The sequence below is a fragment of the Patella vulgata genome, chromosome 2, assembly GCF_932274485.2.
Source record: "Patella vulgata chromosome 2, xgPatVulg1.2, whole genome shotgun sequence".
In the NCBI taxonomy this organism is placed as follows: domain Eukaryota; kingdom Metazoa; phylum Mollusca; class Gastropoda; family Patellidae; genus Patella; species Patella vulgata.
The window spans coordinates 7,120,193-7,147,074 of record NC_065880.2 but is presented as its reverse complement, the minus strand read 5'-3'; the positions used below and the strand labels follow the sequence as shown (position 1 = coordinate 7,147,074).

The window sequence follows — 26,882 nt, the reverse complement described above, 5'->3', positions numbered from 1 at the left end:
TCTGTCATTGAGTCAACTGGCAGAGTTTCTATTCCCCGGTTGTATGTGACAAGGAGTAGGATTGTGGGTTTTCTCCGGCCCCGAAATGACCTAGTTTGTGTTGAGTGGATTCCCATTACATTATCTAGCTTTTAACTATTATAGTGAGAACCGACAGCTCTTTATCTTATTTCCCATAATGTATCTTTAAACCAATTGGTATTGTAATACAATCTGATTAAAATACAGATCTATATTTCGTTTCGTTTGTTATACTTTCGATTGCTTACACTACATGAAGATCAGGCCGGTTGTACGGGAAGGTCATGTCAGGGGTCGTATGAGCGTCTTTGACCCTAAGACGTCAGACATTGATTAATCAATCAATGTTGACATTTCTAGTGATTTACCCAGAGTTCTGTGCATCGTACGCCAAGAACTCGCCATAACAGACCGTTTTATTGACTAACCCTCACTTCAACCAGAATGCCAGTAATATAACAATTATTCCAGATCTTAGTGTAGTAAAGACAAGTAAAACGAAATTTTGAACTATAAAAAAACGAAATGAAATAGGAACTGTGTTTTAATCAGTTTGATTGTAATATTCCTTGCAAAACATCGTCCAGAAATCAAATGTTTTTGTCTTATTTTCAGACAACGAAGCTTCATCTTCAGCTTTACTATCCCCTAATCCAGGTCCAGTCAGATTGAGAGGTGCCAGCCCCTTAAATGTATCACAGAGTTTAGCTACAAAACGTGGACCATTTCCAGAGGAGGTAATTAAGTGCCTTTAGATTTATGTTTTTTGACATTTTATTGCTTTTTTTTCATGCAGAAAGATGCGTGGCAAAATGCATTTTTTCTAGCATTAACTTTCCTTCAGATTTCATTGGACCAACTGGGTACTCTGGTTTCCACCACTGCTAAAGGTGTGGGGGGATGGCCGGATGGTTAGTGTGTGCGCGCTGTATCATAAGCTCTGTCATTGAGTCAGCTAGCATGGTTTCGAATCCCTGGTTGTATGTGACAAGGAGTAGGGTCGTCTGTCCAATCACGTGGGTTTTCTCTGGGTCCTCCGGTTTCCTTAATTGCAAAAGATCCCAACACGCAAGCGAATTATTAAAACAAAATTTTTTTGAACCATATGTTAGTCCCGAAGCATCTTTGTGTCAAGTGGAAGCATCTTTGTGTCAAGTGGACGTTAAACCCCATTTCTCTCTCTCTCTCTCTCTCTCTCTCTCTCTCTCTCTTTTTAAAGGGCTATATTTCAGTTAAAATAAGGGAAACAATTTTGAGTACATCCTTATCTTAAGTCTGAGAATGCTTTGTGAAGTCGGGGCCATGAAGATGTACAATGGACTCTCAAATAGAATTTCCTGAGTTTGAATGGGAAAGGCCCACTTGTGTACACATAAAAGAACCTACAGCCCATACCTAGCATTGAATAACCATTTAAAGTTGCAATTTCATATTTTTAAGTTATATTTTTAAAATTTATTAAAATAAAGCATTAAAATAGATGGTATCTATAAACAGTCCTACCTTGTTAAAGAAAATCCTATTAATCCTATAATTCACCATTGCCAGTTGAGAAATTGGCAAAAATATCATTTTCAACTTCAAATTCAAACGTTTGAAGATAGCTATTCCATTGGGGGGAATAGGAAAACAAGGGAAGTAATTGTGTTATTATTTCGGTGTCCAGGAATTTTAAGTGTGAGAATGATACCTATGACCGTATAGTAGTGAGTTGACAACCTATTGAGCAAAAGACATAGAAATAATTATGTTTTGACTTTCTTAGAAAATATGAAATTCTCGCTTTAAATCAGATATCCATATGTTTGTCTAAAAATGGTCATTGAGATATTTGGACCCTATTTTAAAAGTGGGGTTGGGTGGTCTAGTTGTTCAATGTGTGCGTGTGAAATCACTAGGTCTGTCATATAGTTAAGTGGCGTGGTTTTGAGTTGGGTTGCCTGTCTAACCTTGTGGGTTTTCTCCATTTTTACGTTTAATCATCCTTCACAAACTGTATTCCAATCCACTAAATATTGCAGGCTAGCCATGGCATCGAGAATTTATTATGGTCTGGATAATTTAAATGTCTAAATAATTTATATAACATTTCAGGCCAAAAGACCTGCAATGTATAATGTATGTTTAAGTACTCTTTGATATATTTTAGGTTAAGATTCCGTTCCAAGGTAAATTGAATTTACAGGATACTCAGTTTATAGTTGTAGGTGATACAACTTCGTTAGATACCAGTGCTGTTATATTACAGGTGAGTAGATCCCAAACATACCTGTTATATTACAGGGGCCTGTTTCACAAAATATTAACTAAGGTAAAATCCAAATTTTAGTAATTTGATTGTATAATATTAGATTGATTTTAGTGCTTAGTCAATCAAAATTGAAGTATCTACTAAAATTTGGATTTTATCTTCAGTTAAAATTTCCTGAAACTGGGCCCAGGTAAAATAGATATCAAACATTCCTGTTTTATTACAGGTAACATAGATGTCAAACTTACCAGTTGTGTTGAAGAAATATTAACCATATATTAGGCAAAATTTTCACTTGTCAGAGAACTGAATTTACAACTCTTCCTATATATCTTATATGTTTAAGATCACTACAGTGATTGTGTTTAATTAAATCACTGCAGCAAGTACTGCAGAGATTTCATATTTTAGATTACTGCCCCGATTGTTTCATATATTTCAGACTACTGCAGTGATTGTGTTCTATATGTTTACAGTACTGCAGAGTTTTGTGTTTTATATTTTAGACTACTGCAGTGATTATGCTTTGTAGTTTAGACTATGGCAGTGGATGTTTCATTTTTTTCAGACTACTGCAGTGATTGTGTTTTATGATTTTTAGACTACTGCAGTGATGGTGTTTTATATTTTCAAACTACTGCAGCGATTATGTTTCATGACTACTGCAGTGATTGTGTTTTATATTTTTAGACTACTGCAGTGATTATGTTTTATATTGTAGACTATTGTAGTGATTGTGTTTTATATTTTTAGACTATTGCAGTGCAGGGCTGTCGGTAATTTTTCACAGTTGATTAGCAGCACTGCTAATCCAAAAGTCCAATTTTGCCAAATTTGATTAGCAAATTTAAAACCTAAATAACAAGATATTACTTTACTTCATAACAAATATGATTAGATTCCATTCTTACTATTCTTAGATTTTTTTAACACTGCCACAAGTACTTGTAACAGTTTGTGAATGTGATGTAGACATTTAGTTAGGTCTTATGTCTGAAGCCAATTCTTAACAGTGACTTCCAAGGCCCCAATCATTTTAATTGTTATTTTTTGTTACGTTAGAAATCTTCGTTAGAAAACAATTTCGTCTGCTTTTTATCGTGTATTGCTATTTTTGTTCAATCGGGCGCACCTCGATTAACTAGACACACGCGATATTTTACGGGAATTTTTACTTTGATTTATCATTTTACAATACGTTAACATATATTTATTTTTTTATATTTTATTTACAATACGTGGGGGATACACTAGATTTATTTCTTTCAAAATGAATATAATATAATTACTTGATGTCTCGCAACGTGAGTGGTACTACTTGATTCCCTATTTCCGGTTTAATAGTCCCTATTCATAGAGTTATGTCCCTGTATTATATAGTACCGTATAATGAATTGTGTCTGGGTAGTTCGAGAAAAAAATGTCACACGGAGAATTCAGTTTTGTTTATAAAATTTTATTCAACATTTTATACACGTTGAAAGTGTTCAGAAAGCCTTTTAGTCTTCAAATGTGGATTATCCTTGTGTCAAAATGACAGGCATATTAATGATTCGCAGTTACTGCGAATCAAAAACTTTAGATTTTAATTTTTGATTAGCAACGGCCAAAATATGTATCGCAAATTGCGCTGCGCTACTGGTTGTCGGCAGCCCTGTTGCAGTGATTATGTTTTATATATTTAGACTATTTCAGTGATTATGTTTTATATTTTTAGACTATTGCAGTGATTATGTTTTATATTTTTAGAGTACTGCAGTGATTATGTATAAACCACAGGCAGCTGATAAGATCATTGTGTGTGATTTACAGTCTGTTGAAGTATTTTCCTGTTGTTTGATGGCCCAGGAAGAAACGGCTCAATCAATCATCGACCCACTAACCATATCCATAGATCTCAATGCTAACCCTCCTGTTTCATCTCGACCAGTGAAATCAGAAGGGTTATTAGAAGTAGCCAAAGCGCTAGAACATCAACGTTTATTACAGGTAACTTTATTTTAGTTTATTAATAACGTTTGTCCCGAGAGAGAGCGAGAGAGAGAGATTAACGTCCACTCAACGCGAACTAGGTCATTTCGGGACTAACATATAGTTTAATTTTATTTCAATAATTCACTTGGTCGTAGGTGTCTTTAGCAGTGGGAGGAAACCGAAGGACCCAGAGAAAACCCACGAGGTTGGACAGGCGACCCTACTCCTTGTCATGTATACAACCGGGAAATCGAAACCATGCAAGTTGACTCAATGACAGATCTTATTATACCGCGCGCACATGCTAACTATTTAGCCATCCAACCCCCTCTCTAAACCATCTGGCACGAACTCTTTCGCAAATATTTGTTGTTTAATATGAATTATCTCGGTTCTATCCAACTGTGAAACGTCCATCACTGTTTGACTAGTGTTTCACCTTTGTGTCATTGATGAATTTTCCCCGTGCACGGTTGAGCAGTTTTCTGGAAATGGCACATTATAAGTATTTTCATTCATCAGAAATATTATTAGAATCTTTCATCACATTAAAATAACAATCTTCAGAGTTACAGTCCTTTGAAGACGTGTTCCATAATTCCCTTTTTAGAGCTTGGTCTGCCCTTAAGTATAGTCAGACTATTAAATACATCTGCCTTGATTTGTTGGTAGTAAGCCTGTCAATTATTTGTTCGTTTTCAAATCCAATATCGTTCAAAATCTTTTATGTCCATCACATGGATTAAAGCTGAACGATATTCATGGAAACAAATATTGCGATAAGTTCAGTTTTTCAATATTTTTCTGAAGACACTATTTTGGACGTTATGTATTTCTGTGTCAGTTTTATACCGAAATATCCCCCACCTCTACCAATGAGTATATGTGATATATATAACAATTGTGTATTTATAGGTTCATTTTTCCACTTTAAATATTCGTGTTTCGTACCAAGATATGGTTTTATTTATGGCGATTATGAATTCTCTACCTCAACAAGCTTTACGAGCTAAACAAAGTTCTGGTGTGACACGAACTGAATCAACAATATCAGGTAAAAATTACTCTTTATTTCTGTCTATTTATTGAAAATAAGCTTTTACAGCTGAAACACTCAAGAATAAACATCAAGTATGGTTTTAAACAAGGATTCTTGCCGAATGACTGTCAGTTAGATTCATAGATGAAAGCATGTAACACTGTAACCTGCGTACCATTTAATCTTGTGTATCTAGCACCAATTTCTTTCACCTAGGTATTATTTAATCTTGTATATCTATCACTAATTTTTTTCACATTCATTCAATATCAAATCTTTGTTAAAAAAATTCGTAAAAATCATTTAAAATCACCCCAAATCAACTAATTTGTACTTATGTCCAGTTTAAGCTGACTGATTAATTTTGATAATAAGTATCCAATACACAGTTAGATTCATAGCTTTTATGCATAAAATATAGAAATAATACTGAAAGTTATCATCTACTGTTGAAATATTATTTTGCTAATCTGAGATTAATGAGACATGTCACAGAGACAGAGACAGCGAGAGGGTTTAACGTCCACTCGACGCAAACTAGTTCATTTTGGGACTAACACATTGTTCAATTTAATTTCAATAATTTGTTTGCACGTAGGGGTCTTTTAGCAGTGAGAGGAAACCGGAGTACCTGGAGAAAACCCACAAGGTTGTGAAGTGATACAATGTATGTTAAAACTACTCATTGGGTAGTGGTCACATGGCCTTGCATGACAAGTGATCTTACTCTTTGTAGAGATAAGCCTGCTGTTCTGCTCCTACTGAACAAATGAAAACAGGCATACACCATACAGCAGTGTGCCTTTAGGGCAATATTGCCTGGTCAGCGGCACTATGGCCTACTCTTATATCAAATTCCAACTGCCAGGGGTTCTTTTACATGCACGCTATCTTTGTCCCATCTGAACCACTAGACAACTGTCTTTGTCAGGCCCTCTGTCATGCACCACTGACAATGGGGAAATATGCCAGAAAAAAACGATGACCTTTCTTGGTCAAAACATGGATCGAACACAGGACCTGATGAGCCAACATCTTAGTCACTGAGCCACCGTGGCCCCGTTTGAAGAAGTGTAGACGGGAATACTGCTTTTCTACCTCTCTATTTCAACCCAATACTTTCTATTGTACAGATTTGAAATTTCTTTTTACTCTTCTTACAGGACCAATGTTTCAGTTGATGTCAATGGGTTTTAATAAAGATGATTGTTGCTATGCACTCCATCATTGTCATGGTAACATTGAGGAGGCAGCAATATGGCTGACAAAGCATGCCATGTTAACCAAGAAGGAAGAGAAGAATAGTGATTTTGAACTGACGGCAATTGAAGTACGTAGAATTTTAAATGTCAACCTTTTATTTTTCTGCATTGACTAGGCTCATTTAGATGGGCATCCATGCTTAGTGTTATCATGAAGATTTTGCTCAGACGGTGGTACTATCTGTGTCTATGGTCTACACTTTTTTGATGTCCAACTTTCAGAGGATCTTTTTACAAGATCTTGACCCATCCGAACAATTAGACACTTATCTTCATCAGGAACTCTGTCACACTTATCTTCATCAGGAACTCTGTCCTGTACCACAGACAAGGGGACATCACTCTGCTCTGTACCACTGACATGGGGGAAACTCTTTCAACAAAGGAATCGAACCCTAGACCTTAAAACTGGCCCCTTATTCACGAAAACTTAAACTAAGATACAATCGAAATTTTAAGAAATACTGCAATTCGATTGGCTGACCAATATGCAAATTGGATATATGCAAATTGATTTTACTGGTCAGCCAATCGAATTGCAGTATTTCTTAAAATTTCGATTGTATCTTAGTTTAAGTTTTCGTGAATAAAGGCCCAGGACAAAAAAAGACCATTTTCATTTCTGTCAAAGGGGCAGAATTTGAGGGATCTGGATTGTATTGTATGTGTGTGTTTGGTGGGAGGGGGGTATTTCCCTAAACCGCCTCAGCACCTTTTTTATATCTTACTTTGACGAATAAAATTTGAAATATTATTTTTTTACAGTTAAAAGCTAACAGTTTATATTTCTGTCTGATTGATGATTGTGGAGCTGACGTGCCATTAGCAGAAATATCTTTAAATGGTTCGTGTATATTGATTCATATTTAAGTCATTCACAGTCTATATTACATAACCATTGAAATGTGGTTAAGTGTCCTACTTTTGTGCTCCGACTGGGCTAAACAACACAGTATATTAAATAGCCATTGCTAATGTAATAGATTATGAAAATGTAATGTGCAGTCTTTCTAGGAAACTGCTCAAAAAGCGCTTGTCAAATGCTTGATTTTTAGATTTTTTACCTGTGATCTTGTGCAAAGTTAATTCAACTCAGCTACACCATATCCCTAAAATGCAAGACCTCCATTTTTGACTCTTGATTTAGATATCACTGTCAAATTGCCATATTTTTGGGTATAAGATATCTTGCTAATCTAAGGTAAAGACAAAACACCAAAGATTTGGAAGTGACAGCCCTGTAATGAACATAGATGTAAATAGATTGAAGTTTGTGATTTTATTATTTTACTGCAATTGTACACTTCAATATTATAGGCTACTCTATTCCAAGGCATATTTTTAAAAGAATATTGTATCCTTGGATTTTAACTCAGTATTAACACCTATGTTTATCGCCTAACTGGTTCTTATACTTATAGTAGATTTCTCTGGGTTTTTACTACTATGTGGACTTTATAACAATATTTCATTGGGTTTTTACTGCTATCTGGTCTTTATAGGAGTTTTTACCCTGTAACTGGTCTTTATAGCAAGATTTCACTTGGTTTTTATCCCATATCTGGTCTTTATTGCAATATTTCACTGGATTTTTATCCCATATCTGGTCTTTATAGCAGATTTTCACTACGTTTTTATCTCATATCTGGCCTTTATGGCAAGATTTCAGTGAGGTTTTATCCCATATCTGGTCTTTATAGCAGGAATTCACTGGGTTTTCACTGCTATGTGGTCTTTATAGCAAAATTTCACTGTGTTTTTACTCCATATCTGGTCTTTATAGCAGGAATTCACTGGGTTTTTATCCCATATTTGATTTGACTGGGTTTTGCACTGAATCTTGACTTGATAGCAGATTTGACTGAGTTTTACTCCATATCTGGTCTTTATAGCATGATTTCACTCTGTTTATACCGATATAGCAAGTTACTGGGTTTATACTAAGATATCGGTCGTTTATTTTTTGTAATTCTAGGTATTGATATTAGCCAGACTATGAAGCCTACTATCGATGGTAAAGCTAAACTAAATATTATTGGATCATATTATAATCGTAATCTGTCTGGTTGGGAACCGTTCTTAGAATCTTGGACGTAAGTCGACTATATAACATTTAATTGTTTTATTATTAGAATCATGGACATAAGTGGACTCTATAACATCTAATTGTTTTATTATAGGAAGAAAGATTAAAGTCTTTTTTTCATAGACTGTGCTTGGTCAATTTTGGGACAAACATAGAATTTTTTTTATGTGTGTCTTGTGATGTAGAAGAATTTTATCCAGTGATTGGCTTTTCCACAGATTAATTTACGCATTTCCCAATGTGAAACTTTGTACCTTGGTTTTTCATCCCTTGCAAGAACGAGATACACTAGCTATCTGTCAGCCCCACAGATGCTTCCATGGACTAGTGGGTACTGAGCTTAAAAAATTGTGATGGTTCTTCTCTTACCACCCCTAGGACATTATAGACAAAGAAATCAGTGACCTGAATGCTCGACTTCAGCGGGTTAATGTCCACTCATCACAAACTAAGATGTGAATTGTGAACAATGTTTCTCTCCCTTTATCTCGCTATGTTAATCATGAAAAGTGTGACATATTCTCACATATTATATTCCAGATGTCTTATAGAATGGAGAGCTTTTAAAGAACCACAGGAAAAACTAGCTATTCAAGTTTCTTGTAAGTTAAATATTTATACTAATTTTCTTTTAAAAAAGTATAAATGTTTTTGATAATTCCTGTAGTATTTGAGTCATACAGTCAAGGCATCAAACAGAGATCAAGGTTGATGTGGGGATCCATAACGGTCCTGTGACTAATAAGGGTACTGACTCACTAACCAGGAGATTTCTGGTAACTCTAGAATGTTCATCAGGATTTGTTAGCATGATTTCCCACTGTCAGTAGCTGGAGATACTGGTATACAGGTTACACATATTTATTATATATATATAATTTACAATTTTTATAGCCCTGGCAATATATATGTATGTAATGTTTTTAGCCCTGACTGTACTGTATATAATGGTTATAATCTATGAATATCAGTTATAGCATTGGATGTTATGAATGTTAATAGCTCCGAATTTTTTGAATATCAATTATATATATAGCCCTAGATGTATTGAATTGTATGTAATGTTTATATCCCTGAATGTATTGAATATTATATATAATGTTTATAGCCCCGGATGTATTGAATATTAATGTAACCAGCATGTTAATCAACCAGTACAACGATACAAAAGGCACATGGACAGAAGATTACTCCAGACACAATATCAGGTAATTAAACTCAATATAATACGTGTATATATTTATATCTGGGTATTATACTCAATATAACACATGTTTATGTCTATATCAGGGTATTATACTCTATATATCACATGTCTATATCAGGGTATTATACTATATATAACACGTGTTTATATCAGGGTATTATACTCAATATAGATCTATATCAGGGTATTATACTCTATATAACACATGTTTTTATCCGGGTTATACTCAATATACCACATGTTTATATCAGGGTATTATACTCTATATGACACATGTTTATTTCAGGGTATTATACCCAGTATAGATCTATATCAGGGTATTATACTCAATATACCACATCTGAAACTTTCGCTGTTTTTAAATCACAAGTAAATACTTATTTATTCAAACTATCTTATCAAGCGTAATAACTTTTTTTTTTGTGAGACTCATTTGTGTTGAGCTTTGAGCATGCATTTTATGGATGGAGTCTAGCGCATTATTATTATTATTATTATTATAATTATTATTATAATTATTATTATTATTATTATTATTATAATTATTATTATTATTATTATAATTATTATTATTATTATTATAATTATTATTATTATTATTATTATTATAATTATTATTATTATTATTATAATTATTATTATAATTATTATTATTATTATTATTATAATTATTATTATAATTATTATTATTATTATTATTATTATTATTATTATTTCTAGTTTAAGTGAAGGAGGTACAAGTAATGACCCTGAAGGTCAAGGTCAGTGTCTGCCTCAACAACGACGAAGATCTCCGTTCATACCGTATAAATTAATCAACAAGACCGGATGTAATCTACATTTTACCACGGCCACCACCACACCCACCAGGTGAGTACAAAACAAATGCAGATCATTAAAGGCGCATTATGTAAGATTTAAATACATAAAAAGGTTTTTTTTTTTCTAAACAATATTTATTCACAGAAACTGGATTGGAGAACAGGCAGACGCCTATAGACCCCCTCTCCATAAAGCTGACTGTTCTCGCTGTAATAATTAAAAAATAGATAATGAAAGAAGAATATTTTGAAAATTTCATTATGTAAGATTAGATTAAGAGCTGACATTTCTCACTATATTAGTTATAAAATAGATAATGAAAAGAGAATATGTTGAAAATTTCAGTCAAATTACTTCATTCTGAGCTAAGTTAGGGCTGTATGGAGAATAGCCGAGTCTCTGCTGTCATTGCTACTGTTTTTAAAGTAGTAAACTAAGCCTTGCTTACCCATTATTTAATTAAATCAATAACTGCCAATTGTTTTTACATCTATTTAAAATCAAGAGCATCCTATGACCTACAAGAGTCGATTATGGTCTTGTCATGTTAATAGATGTCTAATTAATAATTGAGATAACATTTCAAGCCTAAAGAAAGACCCGAAGGAAGCAGATTTAGAACTTGCATAATGTATGATTAATAAATTTAATAGATTGTAAATGATAGTGACTAAATAACCAAGTTTTCTCTGTATATTTTATTTCTAGTGGACAGAAAGAAGATATACAGCTAGCGAAAGACGATCATTTTATAACAACTACAAGATGGACGCTAGTTAAACCTGATGATGAAGTACCATTTAAATTTAGCAGACGTGAGAAAGTTCGACATAAGGTCAGTATATAGAATAATGTATACGTTGATTGTTTGTCTGTAGTGAACAGGAACAGTTTTTGAGCTGTATTATTTACTTCACAGAGACCAGATATCGCTGAAAAAAATCCTTTGTGTGCGAGCCTTCAGTGGACGTATAAGTGAAATGAAATGAGGTTTAATGTCCAACTTTTCTGCATGGTGTGCAACCATGAAAATTTCAGCCAAATGTGCAACTATCATTTACATGAACCTTTGGCAGGTCCTCCGTCAGACACCATTAACAAAGAAAAACCATGCTTTCTCGGCTATCTTGAAAGTGATAATTTGTGTTGTTTCATATTTTACTTGTAGAAAACCCATGAGTAACCTATAATAGGTCTATTTAAAATGAATGATTTGCGCTTCAAACGTTGTTTCATATTTTACTTGTAGAAAACGCATGAGATGTACCACAATCAGTTGTTGGTGAAAGTTGACGGCTGGCAGAAACCTTCTGCAGTCTGTGTTGATAAAGTTGGTATATATTTTCGACATGTCGACTCAGATAACTTCACAGCACAACAGGTCAGTTTTTATCATACTATCACAAACATAACAATTATTAAAGGACAATATTGGTGTCAGTCATTATCACATATGTGATAGAACTGGTTAAACACATTCCTTATATAATTTTAAAGGACAATATTGGTGCCAGTCATTATCACATATGTGATAGAACTTGTTAAATACGTTCCTTATATAATTTTAAAGGACAATATTGGTGCCAGTCATTATCACATATGTGATAGAACTTGTTAAATACGTTCCAAATACAATTTTAATACAGAGATCATTGCTACGATAGATGAGTAATGAAGCTTTCAAGAAACGGAATGACAAAAGCAAAAGGAGAACACGAGTTATCGTTCAATATAACTGACTGAAGTGATAACAGATACACAGGCAAATTTCTCCTCACTAATAATTCCTTTGAAGACCAAAAGTTGTTATATGAAACTGTGAGAGGATATCTGACATCAGAGGTCATATAAGTGGCTTTTGACCTTGTGACATCAGACATTTAATTAATCAATCAGTGTTGATGTTTCTACCCACAGTTCCGTGCACCTCACGCCAAAAAATCACCATAACAGACCGTTTCATTGGCTAATCCCTCACATCATCCAGAACACATCAATGATAACAAGTCTTCGATATCCTAGTGTAGTAAAGACAAGTAAAACGAAATTTTGAACTATAAAAACAAAACGCAATAGAATCTGTGTTTTAATCAGATTGTTGAGACTATCTAACTTACATGATTCTGATGACAGAATTAGATATGTAGATGATGTAGTGTATTGGGTTTTTTTTATTGTTATAGAAGAATGGTTTCCCTACTCGTATTAAGTTTAGTGTTAAACAGGAACGATCAGCGGGTAAAATAATCACGATTAGTTCAGCCCTGATGGTCATCAATAAACTTGATACACCTGTTGAACTTAAACTAGAAAACACTGACGAATCAGGTAGGTTTTTTATTGACAAATCAGGTAGGTCGTTAATAAACGTATGCCTTTATCTTCTTTGCGATCTACGGGGGTTGGATGGCCGAATGGTTAGCGTCTGCGCATTGTATCATAAGGTCTCAACTGCCGTGGTTTTGATTCCCCGGTTGTATGCGACAAGGAGTAGGGTCGCCTGCTTAACCTCGTCAACATATTATGTAAATTCCCGAAATGACATAGTTTGTGTCAAACGGAGTTAATGTTAAACTCTCTCACTTTCACTTTCTCTCTATTCTCTCTATTCTTGAATAAGTTGGTTTAGTAATGGAGTATATGACATTGGTGACAAAAATTAATCCACTGGGTCTCAAAATCAAGGAAGTTTTGATTTCACTGTATTTATTCATTGTTTTTCCTTTTCTTTGATATCATAGTGACTAAGTGGATAAGACGATGGCTTGCTAGCCTACAGGTCACTTGTTTCATCCCTGCATTGGCAGAGAAAGTTTCATCGGGATTTGCCGACGTGATTTCTCCATGTCAGTGATACCAGACGGAGGGCCTGACAAGGACAGCTGTCTAGTTGTTCGGATGGGACGAAAAGCTGAGGTCTTGTGTATACATTGGCGTGCACGTAAAAGATCCCTTGGCAGTTGGAATTCTATATAAGAATAGGCCATAGTGCCGCCACACGGGCAAAATTTCCCTCATAGCATACGTTAAACCCTATTTCATTTCATTTAATTTTTCTTTCTCTTCAGGTCAATATGAATGTTTAAACATTTTACCGAACGTTCCTACAGCTTTACCTCTCTCTCGTGTTTATGATCGGCTGTGGGCCCGACCATTAGAACTTTCGTTGAATTTCTGTGATCAGCCAATCCAATGGGAGCATGTATTATGTAAGGGTGAAGTATCGAATGGTATCAAACAATGTGATCCAATACAAGGCGCAGGTATTTACAGGTGAGTCAAGTCTTTATCAGGTATTTACAGGTGAGTCAAGTCTTTATTAGGAGTTAAGCCAAAATTATATTAAATCCCCACAGTTATTTGCAGTAAGTCGCACTTGTTTTTTGACTGGTTGAGACAGCTTTTACCGAGTCTCGGGTCTCGTATGTCATTATTGTCTGAGTTTCTCTTTGATTGTCTGGTGGGATTGGGTGGTGGAATGGTTTAACGCATGCTCGTTTGCTGGTTTTCTCCTGGTCCTCCAGTTTCCTCCCAATGCTAAAGACCTCTAATAATTGAACCATATGTTAGTTCTGAAATGGTCTAGTTTGGTTGTCATGGGGGGTTCCAGTTCTCCTGCAAACCCAGTCATGACTTACAGATATGAAATGATAACTTTCAATTTTTTTGTTTATTGTATCTTGTTTTCAGATTTTGTGTCTGTGTACAACGCGAGAATTATCCCACAAAAGAAGAAGTAGCAGCAGAACTTGATCTGGACATTGATACATTTGCTACGTTACCTGGACACGCCATCTATATATTACCTCCCTTGATTATTAAAAGTTTAATTCCTATCGAGTTAATGTATTACGTTAAAAACACAGATATCTCAGGTAGTTTAAAGGCAGGGAAAGAAGCAAATATACATGCAGTAAGTACAAATAAATCATTATAGTTATATAAAGAACTACGCTCTCCGCCAGTGTTGGCTTGTCCAACCTCGTGGCTTTTCTCCGGGTCCTCCGGTTTCCTCCCACTGCGAAAGACATCTACACGCAAGCGAATTATTGAAATATATTTAAACCATATGTTAGTCCCAAATTAATCTAGTGGAAGTGGAAGTTAAGGTCTTTCATTGAGTCAACTAGCTGGTTTCGATTCCCCGATGGTGAAATGAAATGAAATGGGGTTTACCGTCCTACTTTTCTGCTCCTATGCTGGGCTAATGAAGACGGGCATACGCCATACAGTGTGCTATGAGGGAAATTTTGCCCGGGCAGCGACACTATCGAATTCCAAGGGATCTTTTACGTGCATTCCAATGTATACACGCGTCCTCGGTTTTTCGTCTCATCCAAAGGACTAGACAGCTGTCCTTGTCAGGCCCTCCGTCCTGCATCACTGACAAGGGGGAACCACGCCGGAATATCTGGATGAACTTTCTCGGCCAATGCAGGGATCGAACACCCGACCTCCAGGCTAGCGAGCCAGCGTCTTACCCACTTAGCCACGTGATCCCCTCCCCGATGGTACATGACAAGAAGTAGGGTCGTCTGTCCAACCTCTTGGGTTTTCTCCAGGTCCACCGATTTTCTCCCACTTCTAAAGACCCATACGCGCATGTGAATTATTGAAATAAGATTGAACCATAGGTTAGTCCCAAAATGATCTAGTTTGTGTCGAGTGGAAGTTAAGGTCTTTCATTGAGTCAACTGGCGTGGTTTGGATTCTGTGGTTTTACATGACAAGAAGTAGGGTTGCCTGTCCAATCTTGTGGGTTTTCTCCAGATCCACCGGTTTCCTCCCACTGCTAAAGACCTCTACAAGCGAATTATTGAAATATGTACTTTAGTCCCGAAATGACCTTGCTTGTGTCAAATGGACGTTAAACCCCATCTCTGGCATGTCCAGCCTCTACTAGTCTTTTAAGGGAGTGTTGCCGTGTTTTAAATCATGGTTATTTAGGGTTGCCCAGAACCAGGCTTGTATCACTGCCAGGCTCAGATACCATTATACCACAAACACCAACCGTGAGGAACAAACAGACAAACGACAGTCACAAAAAATATAGATATATTTTAGCATATCCAGGAGTTGGGTTAAAGTGACAATGAGTCTATAAATAATTATAATTTAGGCCTACACTTGTAGAGCACCAAATCCATCCAAAATAAATGGGTCTTTATCAACTAGGATTTGAAACTAACGTTAGTCAAGTTTTCACAGTCTCAGATCTTCAGGGTTAAATCTTTCCATTACTGGAAACTTCTGTCACTTGAAATTGTATACGTAACCATAGCAATGAAAACATGAAAGAAATAATGAGCTTACAGATGAATGCTTTTTTTTTCTGTAAAGCTAATATTTCTAGAAGGTGATGGGAAGGAATTTGAGAATTGTTTTAGCGGTCAGATTTATTTCTTATACTCTTGAATTTTCAGGCAGATGTAACGAAAGATTTTGAAATTGGGATCAACTTAGAGAATTTTGAGAAATGTCAAGAATTAACGATCCCACCGAAGACATATAATTATTTTGTGCGTCTGCGTATTTATGATAAGAAGAATCGACGACTAGATTTAGGTGTTCGAATTATTACTGGTAAAAGTGGAAATGTAAAGGTAATGTCGTTTGTTTTTTTAAGCTATATTTTTATTCAATAAGAAAAGGATTGGGGAACAGGCTAGGCTTCATATTCCAGAAGCAATGGCCCAAGAAATCCCTCTCTGGCCATTGCTGGATTGGCTTCTGATACTTGATAGGGAGTGTGTCTATTCTTCCCGTTCAATCAAATCTATCCCAAGTACAGCAACATGACAGCCCTTAGTTTAATCTGGGTCTTCCCTAAAACTTTGGACAGTGATTTAAGGTATTAAAAACGGTGAAAGTATGTTCGTCTCCAAACAGTATTGTTTACATTGTTTTCGATTTGATGACCGCGTTTGTCATGCAATGAGTTTTTCTGCAATATTCTGCTATGCACTGGTTAATTGGGATTATTAAAAGCGTGAGTCATGATGTAACGTTATGTAAACATATTTGGTCCAATTTGGAGCTCTGTTTTAAGCGTAACGCTTTTGTAACACAGTTAGCTATTGGTTGTTAATCGGACCATTGACCAGTCATAATTTAGAACAGAAATTTGCTTTCGTTAAAGCAGTGATTAGTGGGATTAGGTATAATGAAACGAAACACTGCTAGGAGTATGGCTAGGCTTATACCACCCCTCTACGTTCACAAAAAAAAATCTAATTACAATTAAAGGTATTGTTGTTATAATATTTTATATATTTCATAAGATTTGTTAGTTTGACAGCAATCCTTTCAGATATAAGGTAGAGGAACAAAGATCACAAAAAAATACATTTAGCTTAGGATGAAAAGGTAGAGCTAAAATAAACACCCAAGCAATTAAAGTTAGATTTTGCAAGAATTCATATCCCAGTGTCCTTTATTCCGGCTTTATTCAGAATTTGTTGATTCTCTATTCCAATCAAAGTTAACCTATATGTGACCCCCTCCCACAAAACCAGGCTCTTGGTCATTTTTATAAAAATAGAGCTGGCAGCATATTTGAATAGTCCACAGCCTAAGCTTTCCAAAAATATGATTTTTTTTAAATTTGTCATATCATCTGGAGTTGAGTTCGGCTCATTCATAGCAACAAGAAGGCATACAGTTCAAAATGAAGTTGTGCGCCAAGCGCCTGGTTTGGTGGGAGCGGGTGACATATGACCTCTGACTTGAACGCCCTCACTCGGATCTATAGCCATATAGAGGGTTATCCTTAAAAAGATGATTGTTCATGATATCATATTATAATTCTACATTTTGTACTTTATTCAATATTTATGAATATTTGATTGTCATAAATGTGTCTGTTTCTTAGAATCAATAACCAATAAATAAATTGATTGTTTTTGTAGTTATCAATATCTGCTCCGTATTGGTTATTGAATAAATCGGGTCTACCTCTCATCTTTAAACAAGAAGGATCAAAAACTGATGCTGCCGGACAATTTGAAGAACATGAGATAGCCAGAAGTGTAACACCGCTACTCTTTAGTTACTATGAAAAGGATGAACCCAATCTGTAAGTTGTCGGTGGTTTTAAGATCTTAATCATTCTTACTAAGACTGGGAGCCACAGTGGCTAAGTGAGTAGGTTGCTGGCTCGCTAGCCTGGAGGTTGCGTATTAGATCCCAGCACTGGCCAAGAAAGTTCATCGGGATTTTCCGATATGGTTCGCCTTGTCAGTGGTGGAGATTGGAGGGCCTGAGAAGGACAGCCGTCTAGTCGTTCAGATGAGACAAAAAAACCGAGGTCCTGTGTACACGTTGGCATGCACGTAAACGATCCCTTGACAGTTGGAATTCGATATAAGAGTAGGCCATAGTGCCGCTGTCCTGGCAAAATTTCCCCTTCATAGCACACTGTATGGCGTATGCCCGTCTTTATTAGCCCAGTTCGGAGCAGAACAGTAGGACGTTAAACCCCATTTCATTTCATTTCATTTCATTTCATATATAGAATATAGAGAATTCTGTTTTCCTGAAGGTTCAATTGAAAATCGTCATAGAAATCAAACATTTTGGTTCCAGTCGTTTATTCAGAAATATGTTTCCTTTTATTTATTTTATTTACTGCCAATGATAACAAAATCTTGTGAAATTTTTCTCCATTTTTTCCACATCTGTTTTTGTCTTCATCTCCAATGTTCTAATGTAACATTTATATATATTTTTATTCTCTAAGAGTTTGTATTCGACTGGGGAAGAGACATCATGGAGCGGAAGCCCTTCCTCAATGGTAAGATCTTGTCTTTACATGTTTATAAAGGTTAAATAATAAATGTAAGATTTAGATAAAGAGCTAGCCATTCATGCTATAATAGCTAGAAAAAGAGCTAGCCATTCTTGCCATAATAGTTCCAAAATAGATACTGAAAATATTGAATATTTCATTCAAATTACTCTGTTGTGAATGAAGTTATTAGCCTTTGAAGGTTTGACGAGATGTGTGCATTAATTGTAACCACTGTACTTGTTGTTTGAAGCTAAGCCCCACTTCTCCATTTTTTAAATTAAATCAAAATATGGCTGATCCAATCCAATTGACTATGGGCTTGATAAGTTGATTAATTTATAATTAATAATTTAGATAGCATTTAAGGCCGAAAGAAACACATGCAATAGGCAGAATTAGTTCTTGCATAATTTGTGGCTAAATAATAGTTAGCGCCTGCGCGTTGCAGAATAAAGTCTGTCATTGAGTCAGCTGGCATGGTTTCGAGATCCATGTTGTCGTGTGAATCCTTTGAGATAAACGAAGAAAGCAATGTTGTAGTGCAGACAATACGCACAGCCAATTCCTTCACTTATTTACGTTCAGATACCTTGACAACAACAGTCAGAGGATCGCAGTGTATAGACAGACTGTGAAACTTTCAGGTGGTCAAAGATATGAACTCATCTGCTTGATTTGCACATGGATTTTATAGAACATAAAATAATATTTGTTAGTCTCAAAATGTCTAAAATATCTACGAGATGTTAAATTGGGATTGGTTTTTTTTGCTTCAGGTGTAATAAAATATCGTTAGAAAATGGATCCGGAACACGCCAGCTTCATGTTGTACAGAGACACACGAATCGTCCTGATTGGTTAGTAGATCTACAGACACAGGCGCGACTAAAGTTATTATTACAATTACCCAATGAGATACAGTAAGTTGCGGTCGGGGGGCGGGTCGTTCCTTTGATTGACATTCTGGCATTATCTCTCGGTGTCGGGTATTTGGATTTGTGCATTATGGGTAATGTATATTTATCGTAGTCTTTCTAACTTGTAGTAAAATGTTCAGCACTGGTAGATTGGGATGAACAGATCGAGGTCCCCCATTAATATCAATTAATTATAATTCTTATATAAAAAGCGTATTTAACATGGTTATACATAAAAATATAGGTCCAGCTCAATCTGATTAAAACACAGATACTATTTCGTTTTGTTTTTTATAGTTCAAAATTTCGTTTTACTTGTCTTTACTACACTAAGATCTGGAAGAGTTGTTATATAACCCACGTTCTGGATGATGTGAGGGATTAGTCAATGAAACGTTCTGTTACGGCGAGTTTTTGGCGTGAGATGTACGGAACTGTGGGTAACCTACTAAAACCTTAACAATGATTGGCTAATCAAATGTCTGACATCATAGGGTCAAAAAGAGCTCGTATGACCTCTGACGTGACCTATCGCTATAACTTGTCAGATTTTCATGTAGTGTAGGCTATCGAAAGTAAAAAACAGAACGAAATATAGGTCTGTATTTTAATCAGATTGGGTCCCGCTTTTCAAAAGTAAAAACAATAATGGGAGTATATAACATGACATCATGCAACTAAAATGTAATTAAATGGGCTTCTCATGGGTTCTGTACATAAATAACTATTACATTCAAATTATCATTTAACTAGTTTCACTAATACAATTTATCGTAATCCAATGGGGATTGTAGGTGGAGGGGGGGGGGAGATAAAGTGATGTCCAGACAAGAATGCATTCTCAGAAATTGTCGCTATGCTTTGTTGGAAATCTTCTTTTGAATAACATGCACAGGGTTAAGTGAAAGCAAATTGTTCAGTCTTTTACCATCGTCTTAGAATTCTTACAGTCTTCGAAATACTGGTCGACATTTGTAAATATATATATATCTTTTTTAATTTATATACATAACATCGTTCAAAATATAAGATTAGGAAAGTCCATCAAAATAAAATTTGTCTTCTCTTATTATCCAAGAGAAGATAAACATGTTTGCCTCTAGTATAATCTCTAGGGTTGCTTGACTGCTTGTAAGGGTCATTCAACTTCTCCATATAATTACCATTAAAAATATCATAAAGTCTAAAAAATACCTTCAAAATATCACAAAGTCTAAAAGATACCTTCAAAATATCATAAAGTCTAGAAAATACCATTCAAAATATCATAAAGTCTAAAAAATACCTTCAAAATATCATAAAGTCTAGAAAATACCATTCAGAATATCATAAAGTCTAGAAAATACCTTCAAAATATCTTAAAGTCTAGAAAATAACTTAAAAAATATAATAAAATCTAGAAAATACCATTCAAAATATCATAAAGTCTAGAAAATACCATTCAAAATATCATAAAGTCTAGAAAATACCATTCAAAATATCATAATATCTAGAAAATACCTGCGAAATAAAATCTGTTTCCCTCTATATAGTTTACTTGATAGGGCTACTAGACTGCTTGTAAAAATAGTGTAGTTCTCTTTTAGTTCTCTCTGAATCTAATAGCTACCAATCAAACTATAGCTACCAACCAGAGTTTCTTGTTGAATCTGTTTAAAAGAGGCAAATTTTAACTCAATATTATCCACAGTTTTCGACATTGCAAACACAACTTATTGGTCAATTCAAATCAACATTGATGTTGTTATCTTACCGTCAAAAGATGGGCTTCTGATATCCAATATTTAATACAAAATGAAAATTTTAAAATAAGCACATGAATAGCGTCCCAGAATGCTTTTGAGTGCCATTTGTAATGAGCGAGGCTAAACATACCCCGCATAACTGATTAGAAATTACAGTAAAATCAAAAACGATTGAATGTAAATCAGTTTATATACATTCATATTACATTAATACATGCGTTGCGACCCATTTGTGTCTGTCCATTTCTAGGTGCCAAAGAATAGAGATTTAGCTCCTTTAAGTACTTCACAATAAAAGTAATGCTAGCTCTAACTTAGAAACTTTTATTTTTACAAAATAAATTATTTGTAGTTCGGGAATATAATATAATATAATATTATAGTTTTAATCAGCCTAATATTTTAGTTGGGGATTATAGTATGTGCTTTACTGTACTATCAACAACAAATGGTTAAATTTCAATTCAATTTTTACGAATTTATGTTATTGAATTTTTTTCGCACATTCTTGTCACTCATTTTTTGTTTCGCTTCTAAATTTATTTTTTGTTTCATCTCCTATTCTGGATGCTTTTTCTTATGTTAAACTTAAATCTGGGAATATCAATATTTAATGATGTCACCATGATAGTCAAGTGGGATATTCATAATTAATGATGGCACAGTGGTAGTCTTGTTGAATATCCATAATTTTTGATAGGATCATATGGTAGTCAAGTCGGAAGGACACTGACCTCTTCATAACTAGTGTATACATAATTGATGATAGGGTCATGTTAGTTAGAGGCACTGTCCTATTTGACTAGCTAGAATATACATAATTAATGATAATGCCACAGTAGTCAAGTCATGGGGGCACTAGACTCTTGAGGACTAATGGCACCATCGTAGTCAAGTCATAAGAAACCTGTCCTGAATATTCATAATTAAGGATAGGTCCCTGCAATGATACTGGTAGTCAACTCGTAAAGACACTAGCGCAGCGACTTGACTAGACTATGCCAAGTTTGATTCCTGGCATGGACTAAAGGAGATGCCAGATTTTTCGGTTTATCAAATTTTTGTGAATAATGAAAATACTTCAACCAAATTATGGACGGATATTCAGATAAAAATATGTCCCACCACGATTCTCATGTAATCTGAACAGGTAGAAATCAAACCAATTGTACGATATATTCACACTGTTGTCCTGATTTTCATAAAATTCAAAAACCGAAAAAACTATAAAATTCTGAATCATATAAATAGTTTTTTTTTGTTTTGTACATATTTTGTTTATTTCCTGTTTATTTATTGTTTCTGTTTTATTTTATTTTTTGTATATTTTAATTTTTATATATTATTTTTGTATATTTTATTTTTTGTACAGTATATTTTATATTTTTTGAATATTTGTTTTAATATTTAATATCTCACAGTATTAGGCCTACTATGTTAAAAAAAATATCACTGAAAATTTGCTAATTAGGATATGAGAAGATGGTTTTTACAAAAACGTAACCAATAATTACTGGAATATAACTAAGGAAGCATCTTTATACATAAATCTAAAAGAAATTACAGACCTAAAGTTGTTTGACCACCTTATTTGTTTTTAAAATCGTATTTAAGATTTAAGAAGTGAATATGAAATAATAAATGAATGATTTGTCGTCCGGTTGGAAGTTAAAACTTGTGGCAGAGACAGAACATTATTTTATCTTTTGATCATTAATATGAAAATTATTAATTTTTTTTTTTTAGGGTTTATAACATTGGTTACCAGATTACGAAGGGAATTGGTAAATTTGCAGATACGAAAATAATAACGATAGCTCCACGTTATGAGATAGATAACCAATCACATCACAAGTTAGCTATCGCACAGAAATATCTCATCAATAATGGAGTAAGTTGTGTTATAATTCCGTTCATACTGTTTTCATCAAAATCATTACAGTGACTAGTCTTACATTTCACAGAAGATATCTAACTTTTTAAGGTTTAACTTTTAAAGGGGAATTATGAGAGATTAGATAAAACGTTGACAGTTCTTCCTATAATAGTTAAACAATAGATATCGTAAATAGAATATGCTGAAAATTTCAGTTAGATTGCTCCTTTCTGAACCGAGATATTAGCTTTTGAATTCTAGGCCTTACCTCGATCATCATTACTAAAGTCTTGATTATCCATTTTTATGTTTGATCATCCTTCACAAAAGGCAGATTTAGCTCTTGCATAATGTATGTTTAAGTGACCCAGTGGTTTCCCGTCATAACATCATAAAAAACATGTCATAATGGTAATCCGTGATTAGGAGAATATTTTTGTGTAGGCCTAGTCAATATCATTGTTTTTATTATCAGTACGACTTTTAACTATCAAAATGTCAAACAGGAAGTAAACAAACGAGTGAAAGTTATCGGTTTATAAGGGATGTAACTTTTATTACGCTAGGAACATTGCATTCAGCTAAATGGTTTTGTCGATAAAAGTCGCTGTTGGTACTTAACGGTAACATTATGGGTGTCAATATAGGTGTTTTTACAAAAAATCACGCTAGGAACGTTGTATTTGGCTAACCGGTTTCATCGATAAAAGTCACTGTGGGTACTTAACGGTAACGTTATAGTTGTCGACAAAAGTCGACTTGGGTCTTTACTAAAAATTTACTAATTCTGATATTTCGGGCTATATCGAATTTTTCAAGATTTAATTCTACTCAAGTTGATTATTTAACTTCTGATTAAGAAAGTAAACCCCAAATATCAAAGTTAGATAATCCTCCGGGCTTGGATTCATTCAGATTAAATTACAGGCTCATCAAAACATTGATCCAGTACCAATCTGATTAAAATACAGATCTATATATAATTTCGTTGACGGCCTCTACTACATGAAGATGTGACAAGTTGTAGTGGGAGGTCGTGTCAGGGGTCATATGATTAATCAATTAACGTTGACACTTCTAGTGGTTTAACCACAGTTCTGTGTACACTGTACAGCACGCCAAGAAGTTGCCTTAACAGACTGTTTCTTTTACCTAATCCCTTACATCATCTAGAACGCAGGTGATAAACAACTCTTCCAGATCCCAGTGTAATAAAACAAAATTTTGAACTATAAAACACGAAACTAAATAGGATCTGTGTTTTATTCAGATTGATCCAACACTAACAAACACTCAACACTAAGGCTGTGCAAAAATATCGATATAATCGATAATCGGTAGATGTTATTTAGCGATACGATAATCGATATTGAAATTCAAATATCGATTATCGGTATATTTACCTTCTGACGGCAAGTTACGGTCACTTTCACATGACTGAACTTGCCGTAGTCTGGCATGCAGACGAATGAACGAATACACAACGTCAACACAACAACTATTTTCCCCCTCTGCTTACAAACTGGCACATTTTAAATATATATTATTGTAAAAAAACTAAACTTTAAGATAAAATACATTATTTTAATATTTTCGTTGTTTTTGTTGTTATTACTAGTTGAAACTAAAATAGGTCACGCACTTTGTGAACAATGACGATCGCACGTGATATAGTAAAATTAGAATTATCTCCCTTCTTTGCTCTTGATTGGTTTGTAGTGAAATTGTCTGCTTTCACGATAAAACTAATTGTATTATTAATGATCAACTCAGCTTTTATTACTAACTCATGTCAGATACAGCCCATACAAAACATGTTTTTGACTTCCCGGGAAAATATCTATATCTCTCGTAATTTCTTGGAAGAATTCTACTTTGGTTTTCGTCAAAATTAACCAATCATAAAAATTATACTTTGAAAGCCGGTATTTATTTTTTTATTGTCCAATCAATAGACGCCTTCTATTATATTTTATTCTATTATTAGTAACACTGTGTGATCGCCAGTAACTTGCAAAGAGAAACCATGTATTGTCTTTGTATTTATCGGAGATATTGGAATAAAAAAAGGTTCAAATGAATCAAGAACAAAACTTAGAATAATACTTAAGTTAATCCTACATTTAGCAACTAATTATTTTACATTAATTGATTTTTTTACGTACATCGGCACAGTAATAGACTAGGATAATAACACTACTGTAACTCGATCAACACAAATAACAGGTCGGTAAAGTTCCGTTTTTCCGGAAGAATGATAATCGATTATTATCGATAATCGCTGACAAATTCTTGCCGATAATCGATATTGAAATTTCATATCGATTCCCAGCCTTACTCAACACTCAATAAATATGCTTTTGTTGTTTGTATTTTTCAGAACAGTGAAAATACGTTCTTGACAACCTTACCTAAATCTAAACTACCGTATCATTGGCCGAGGATGGATCTGGATCAGTTATTATGTATCCGGATCATGGATATACCAACCTGTCAGTGGTCCGGTGGATTCTGTGTAGACAAGAGTAAATCATTCCATGTTAATATGAGGTACATATAGCACTGTAACCTGGGTACCATTCAACCTTGTGTATTTACCACCAATTTCTCTTACATTCTTTTAATATCAAATCTTTGTTTAAAAATTTGTAAAAAATAATTTAAAATCATCCAAAGTTTCCTGATTTTGATGGAGCAATGGTGGGTAAGATGTTGGATCGCCAGCCTGGATATCACGTGGTCGATCCCTGCAATGGCTGAGAAAGTTATCAGGATTTTCTGGCGTGGTTTCTCCCTGTCAGTGGTGCAGGACGTAGGGCTTGACAAGGACAGCTGTCTAGTCGTTCGGATGACACATAAAATCGATGTCCCATGTATTAAAAATATAAAAAAAAAAAGATAAATCAGTGTCGGACAAAATGAGAGGCACCAGTGGTTTTGTGCCCGACAAAGCCTGAATCTGTGTCTGACATTATCTTTAACACTGACAGGTGCCTTATTTTCAGGTTTGATTGATGCGTAAGTTTGAGACCGACTGAGGGGGGGTGGATGGCCTAATGGTCAGCACGTGCGTGCTGTATCATAAGGCCTGTCATTGAGTCAACTGGCGTGGTTTCGAATCCCTGGTTGTACGTGACAAGGAGTAGGGTCGCCTGTCCAATCTCGTGGGTTTTCTCCGGGTCTCCGGTTTCCTCCCACTGCTAAAGACCCCTACGCACAAGCGAATTATTGAAATAAAATTAAACCATATGTTAGTCCCGAAATGACCTAGTTTGTGTCGAGTGGACGTTAAACCCCATTTCTGTCTCTGAGACCAACTGTATGTAGTGACTGCACTTATTTTACAGGTACTTATTTTGAGACTGACTATTTATTTTTTCCACCGCCACACATTTATCCGTCTGTCTATAATCAAATTATTTGTGTAAAAAAATAATCTTCCTTTCAATTCGATCAAAGTTTAACATTCTTCGATAAAGCCAATGTTATATAAAGTCGAGGTTTTATTTCTGTTTTTGTAGGGACAGTGAAGGACGATGTTTATTATTGAAGGTGGAGATAATTCTACAAGGACCAACTTTCTTTATTGTTCTCGCTGATGCTGAAACTATGCCTCCTCCTTTTAGACTGGATAATCTTTCTCCTGTAAGTAATGACTGGATCATCTTGCTCAGTAATTTTTCTCTTGGAAATAACAACTGGACAATCTTTATTTTGGAAGTAACAACTGGACAATCCTTTTTATTGTATTTTATGATGACTGGATAATCTTTCTTTGGTGTGTTATGATTACAGGTATTCCATCCTGTGTAAGAAACGACTGGTTATTCATTCTCATTTAAAGGTCACCTGAAAGCTTCAAATTTTTTTTAAATAATGCAAGTAATTGTGTC

The 26,882-nt window shown here is 34.7% G+C and overlaps 2 protein-coding genes across 2 annotated transcripts in view; both read left to right on the top strand.

Annotated features, from left to right (window-relative positions):
- LOC126810222 (intermembrane lipid transfer protein VPS13D) overlaps nucleotides 1-10,569 on the top strand; it is a 44,807-nt gene extending 34,238 nt beyond the window's left edge. The window contains exon 28 of the mRNA XM_056098854.1: nucleotides 10,561-10,569. Coding sequence (XP_055954829.1) covers nucleotides 10,561-10,569 — 9 coding nt within the window. The remainder of the gene's footprint in view (nucleotides 1-10,560) is intronic.
- Nucleotides 10,570-12,853: 2,284 nt separating this feature from the next.
- The window catches only part of LOC130010797 (intermembrane lipid transfer protein VPS13D-like), a 49,966-nt gene continuing 35,937 nt past the window's right edge, over nucleotides 12,854-26,882 (top strand). The window contains exons 1-10 of the mRNA XM_056098887.1: nucleotides 12,854-12,990; nucleotides 13,731-13,935; nucleotides 14,353-14,575; nucleotides 16,086-16,265; nucleotides 17,571-17,737; nucleotides 18,401-18,454; nucleotides 19,228-19,308; nucleotides 22,860-23,004; nucleotides 25,370-25,539; nucleotides 26,511-26,634. Coding sequence (XP_055954862.1) covers nucleotides 12,930-12,990; nucleotides 13,731-13,935; nucleotides 14,353-14,575; nucleotides 16,086-16,265; nucleotides 17,571-17,737; nucleotides 18,401-18,454; nucleotides 19,228-19,308; nucleotides 22,860-23,004; nucleotides 25,370-25,539; nucleotides 26,511-26,634 — 1,410 coding nt within the window. The 5' untranslated portion in view covers nucleotides 12,854-12,929. The remainder of the gene's footprint in view (nucleotides 12,991-13,730; nucleotides 13,936-14,352; nucleotides 14,576-16,085; nucleotides 16,266-17,570; nucleotides 17,738-18,400; nucleotides 18,455-19,227; nucleotides 19,309-22,859; nucleotides 23,005-25,369; nucleotides 25,540-26,510; nucleotides 26,635-26,882) is intronic.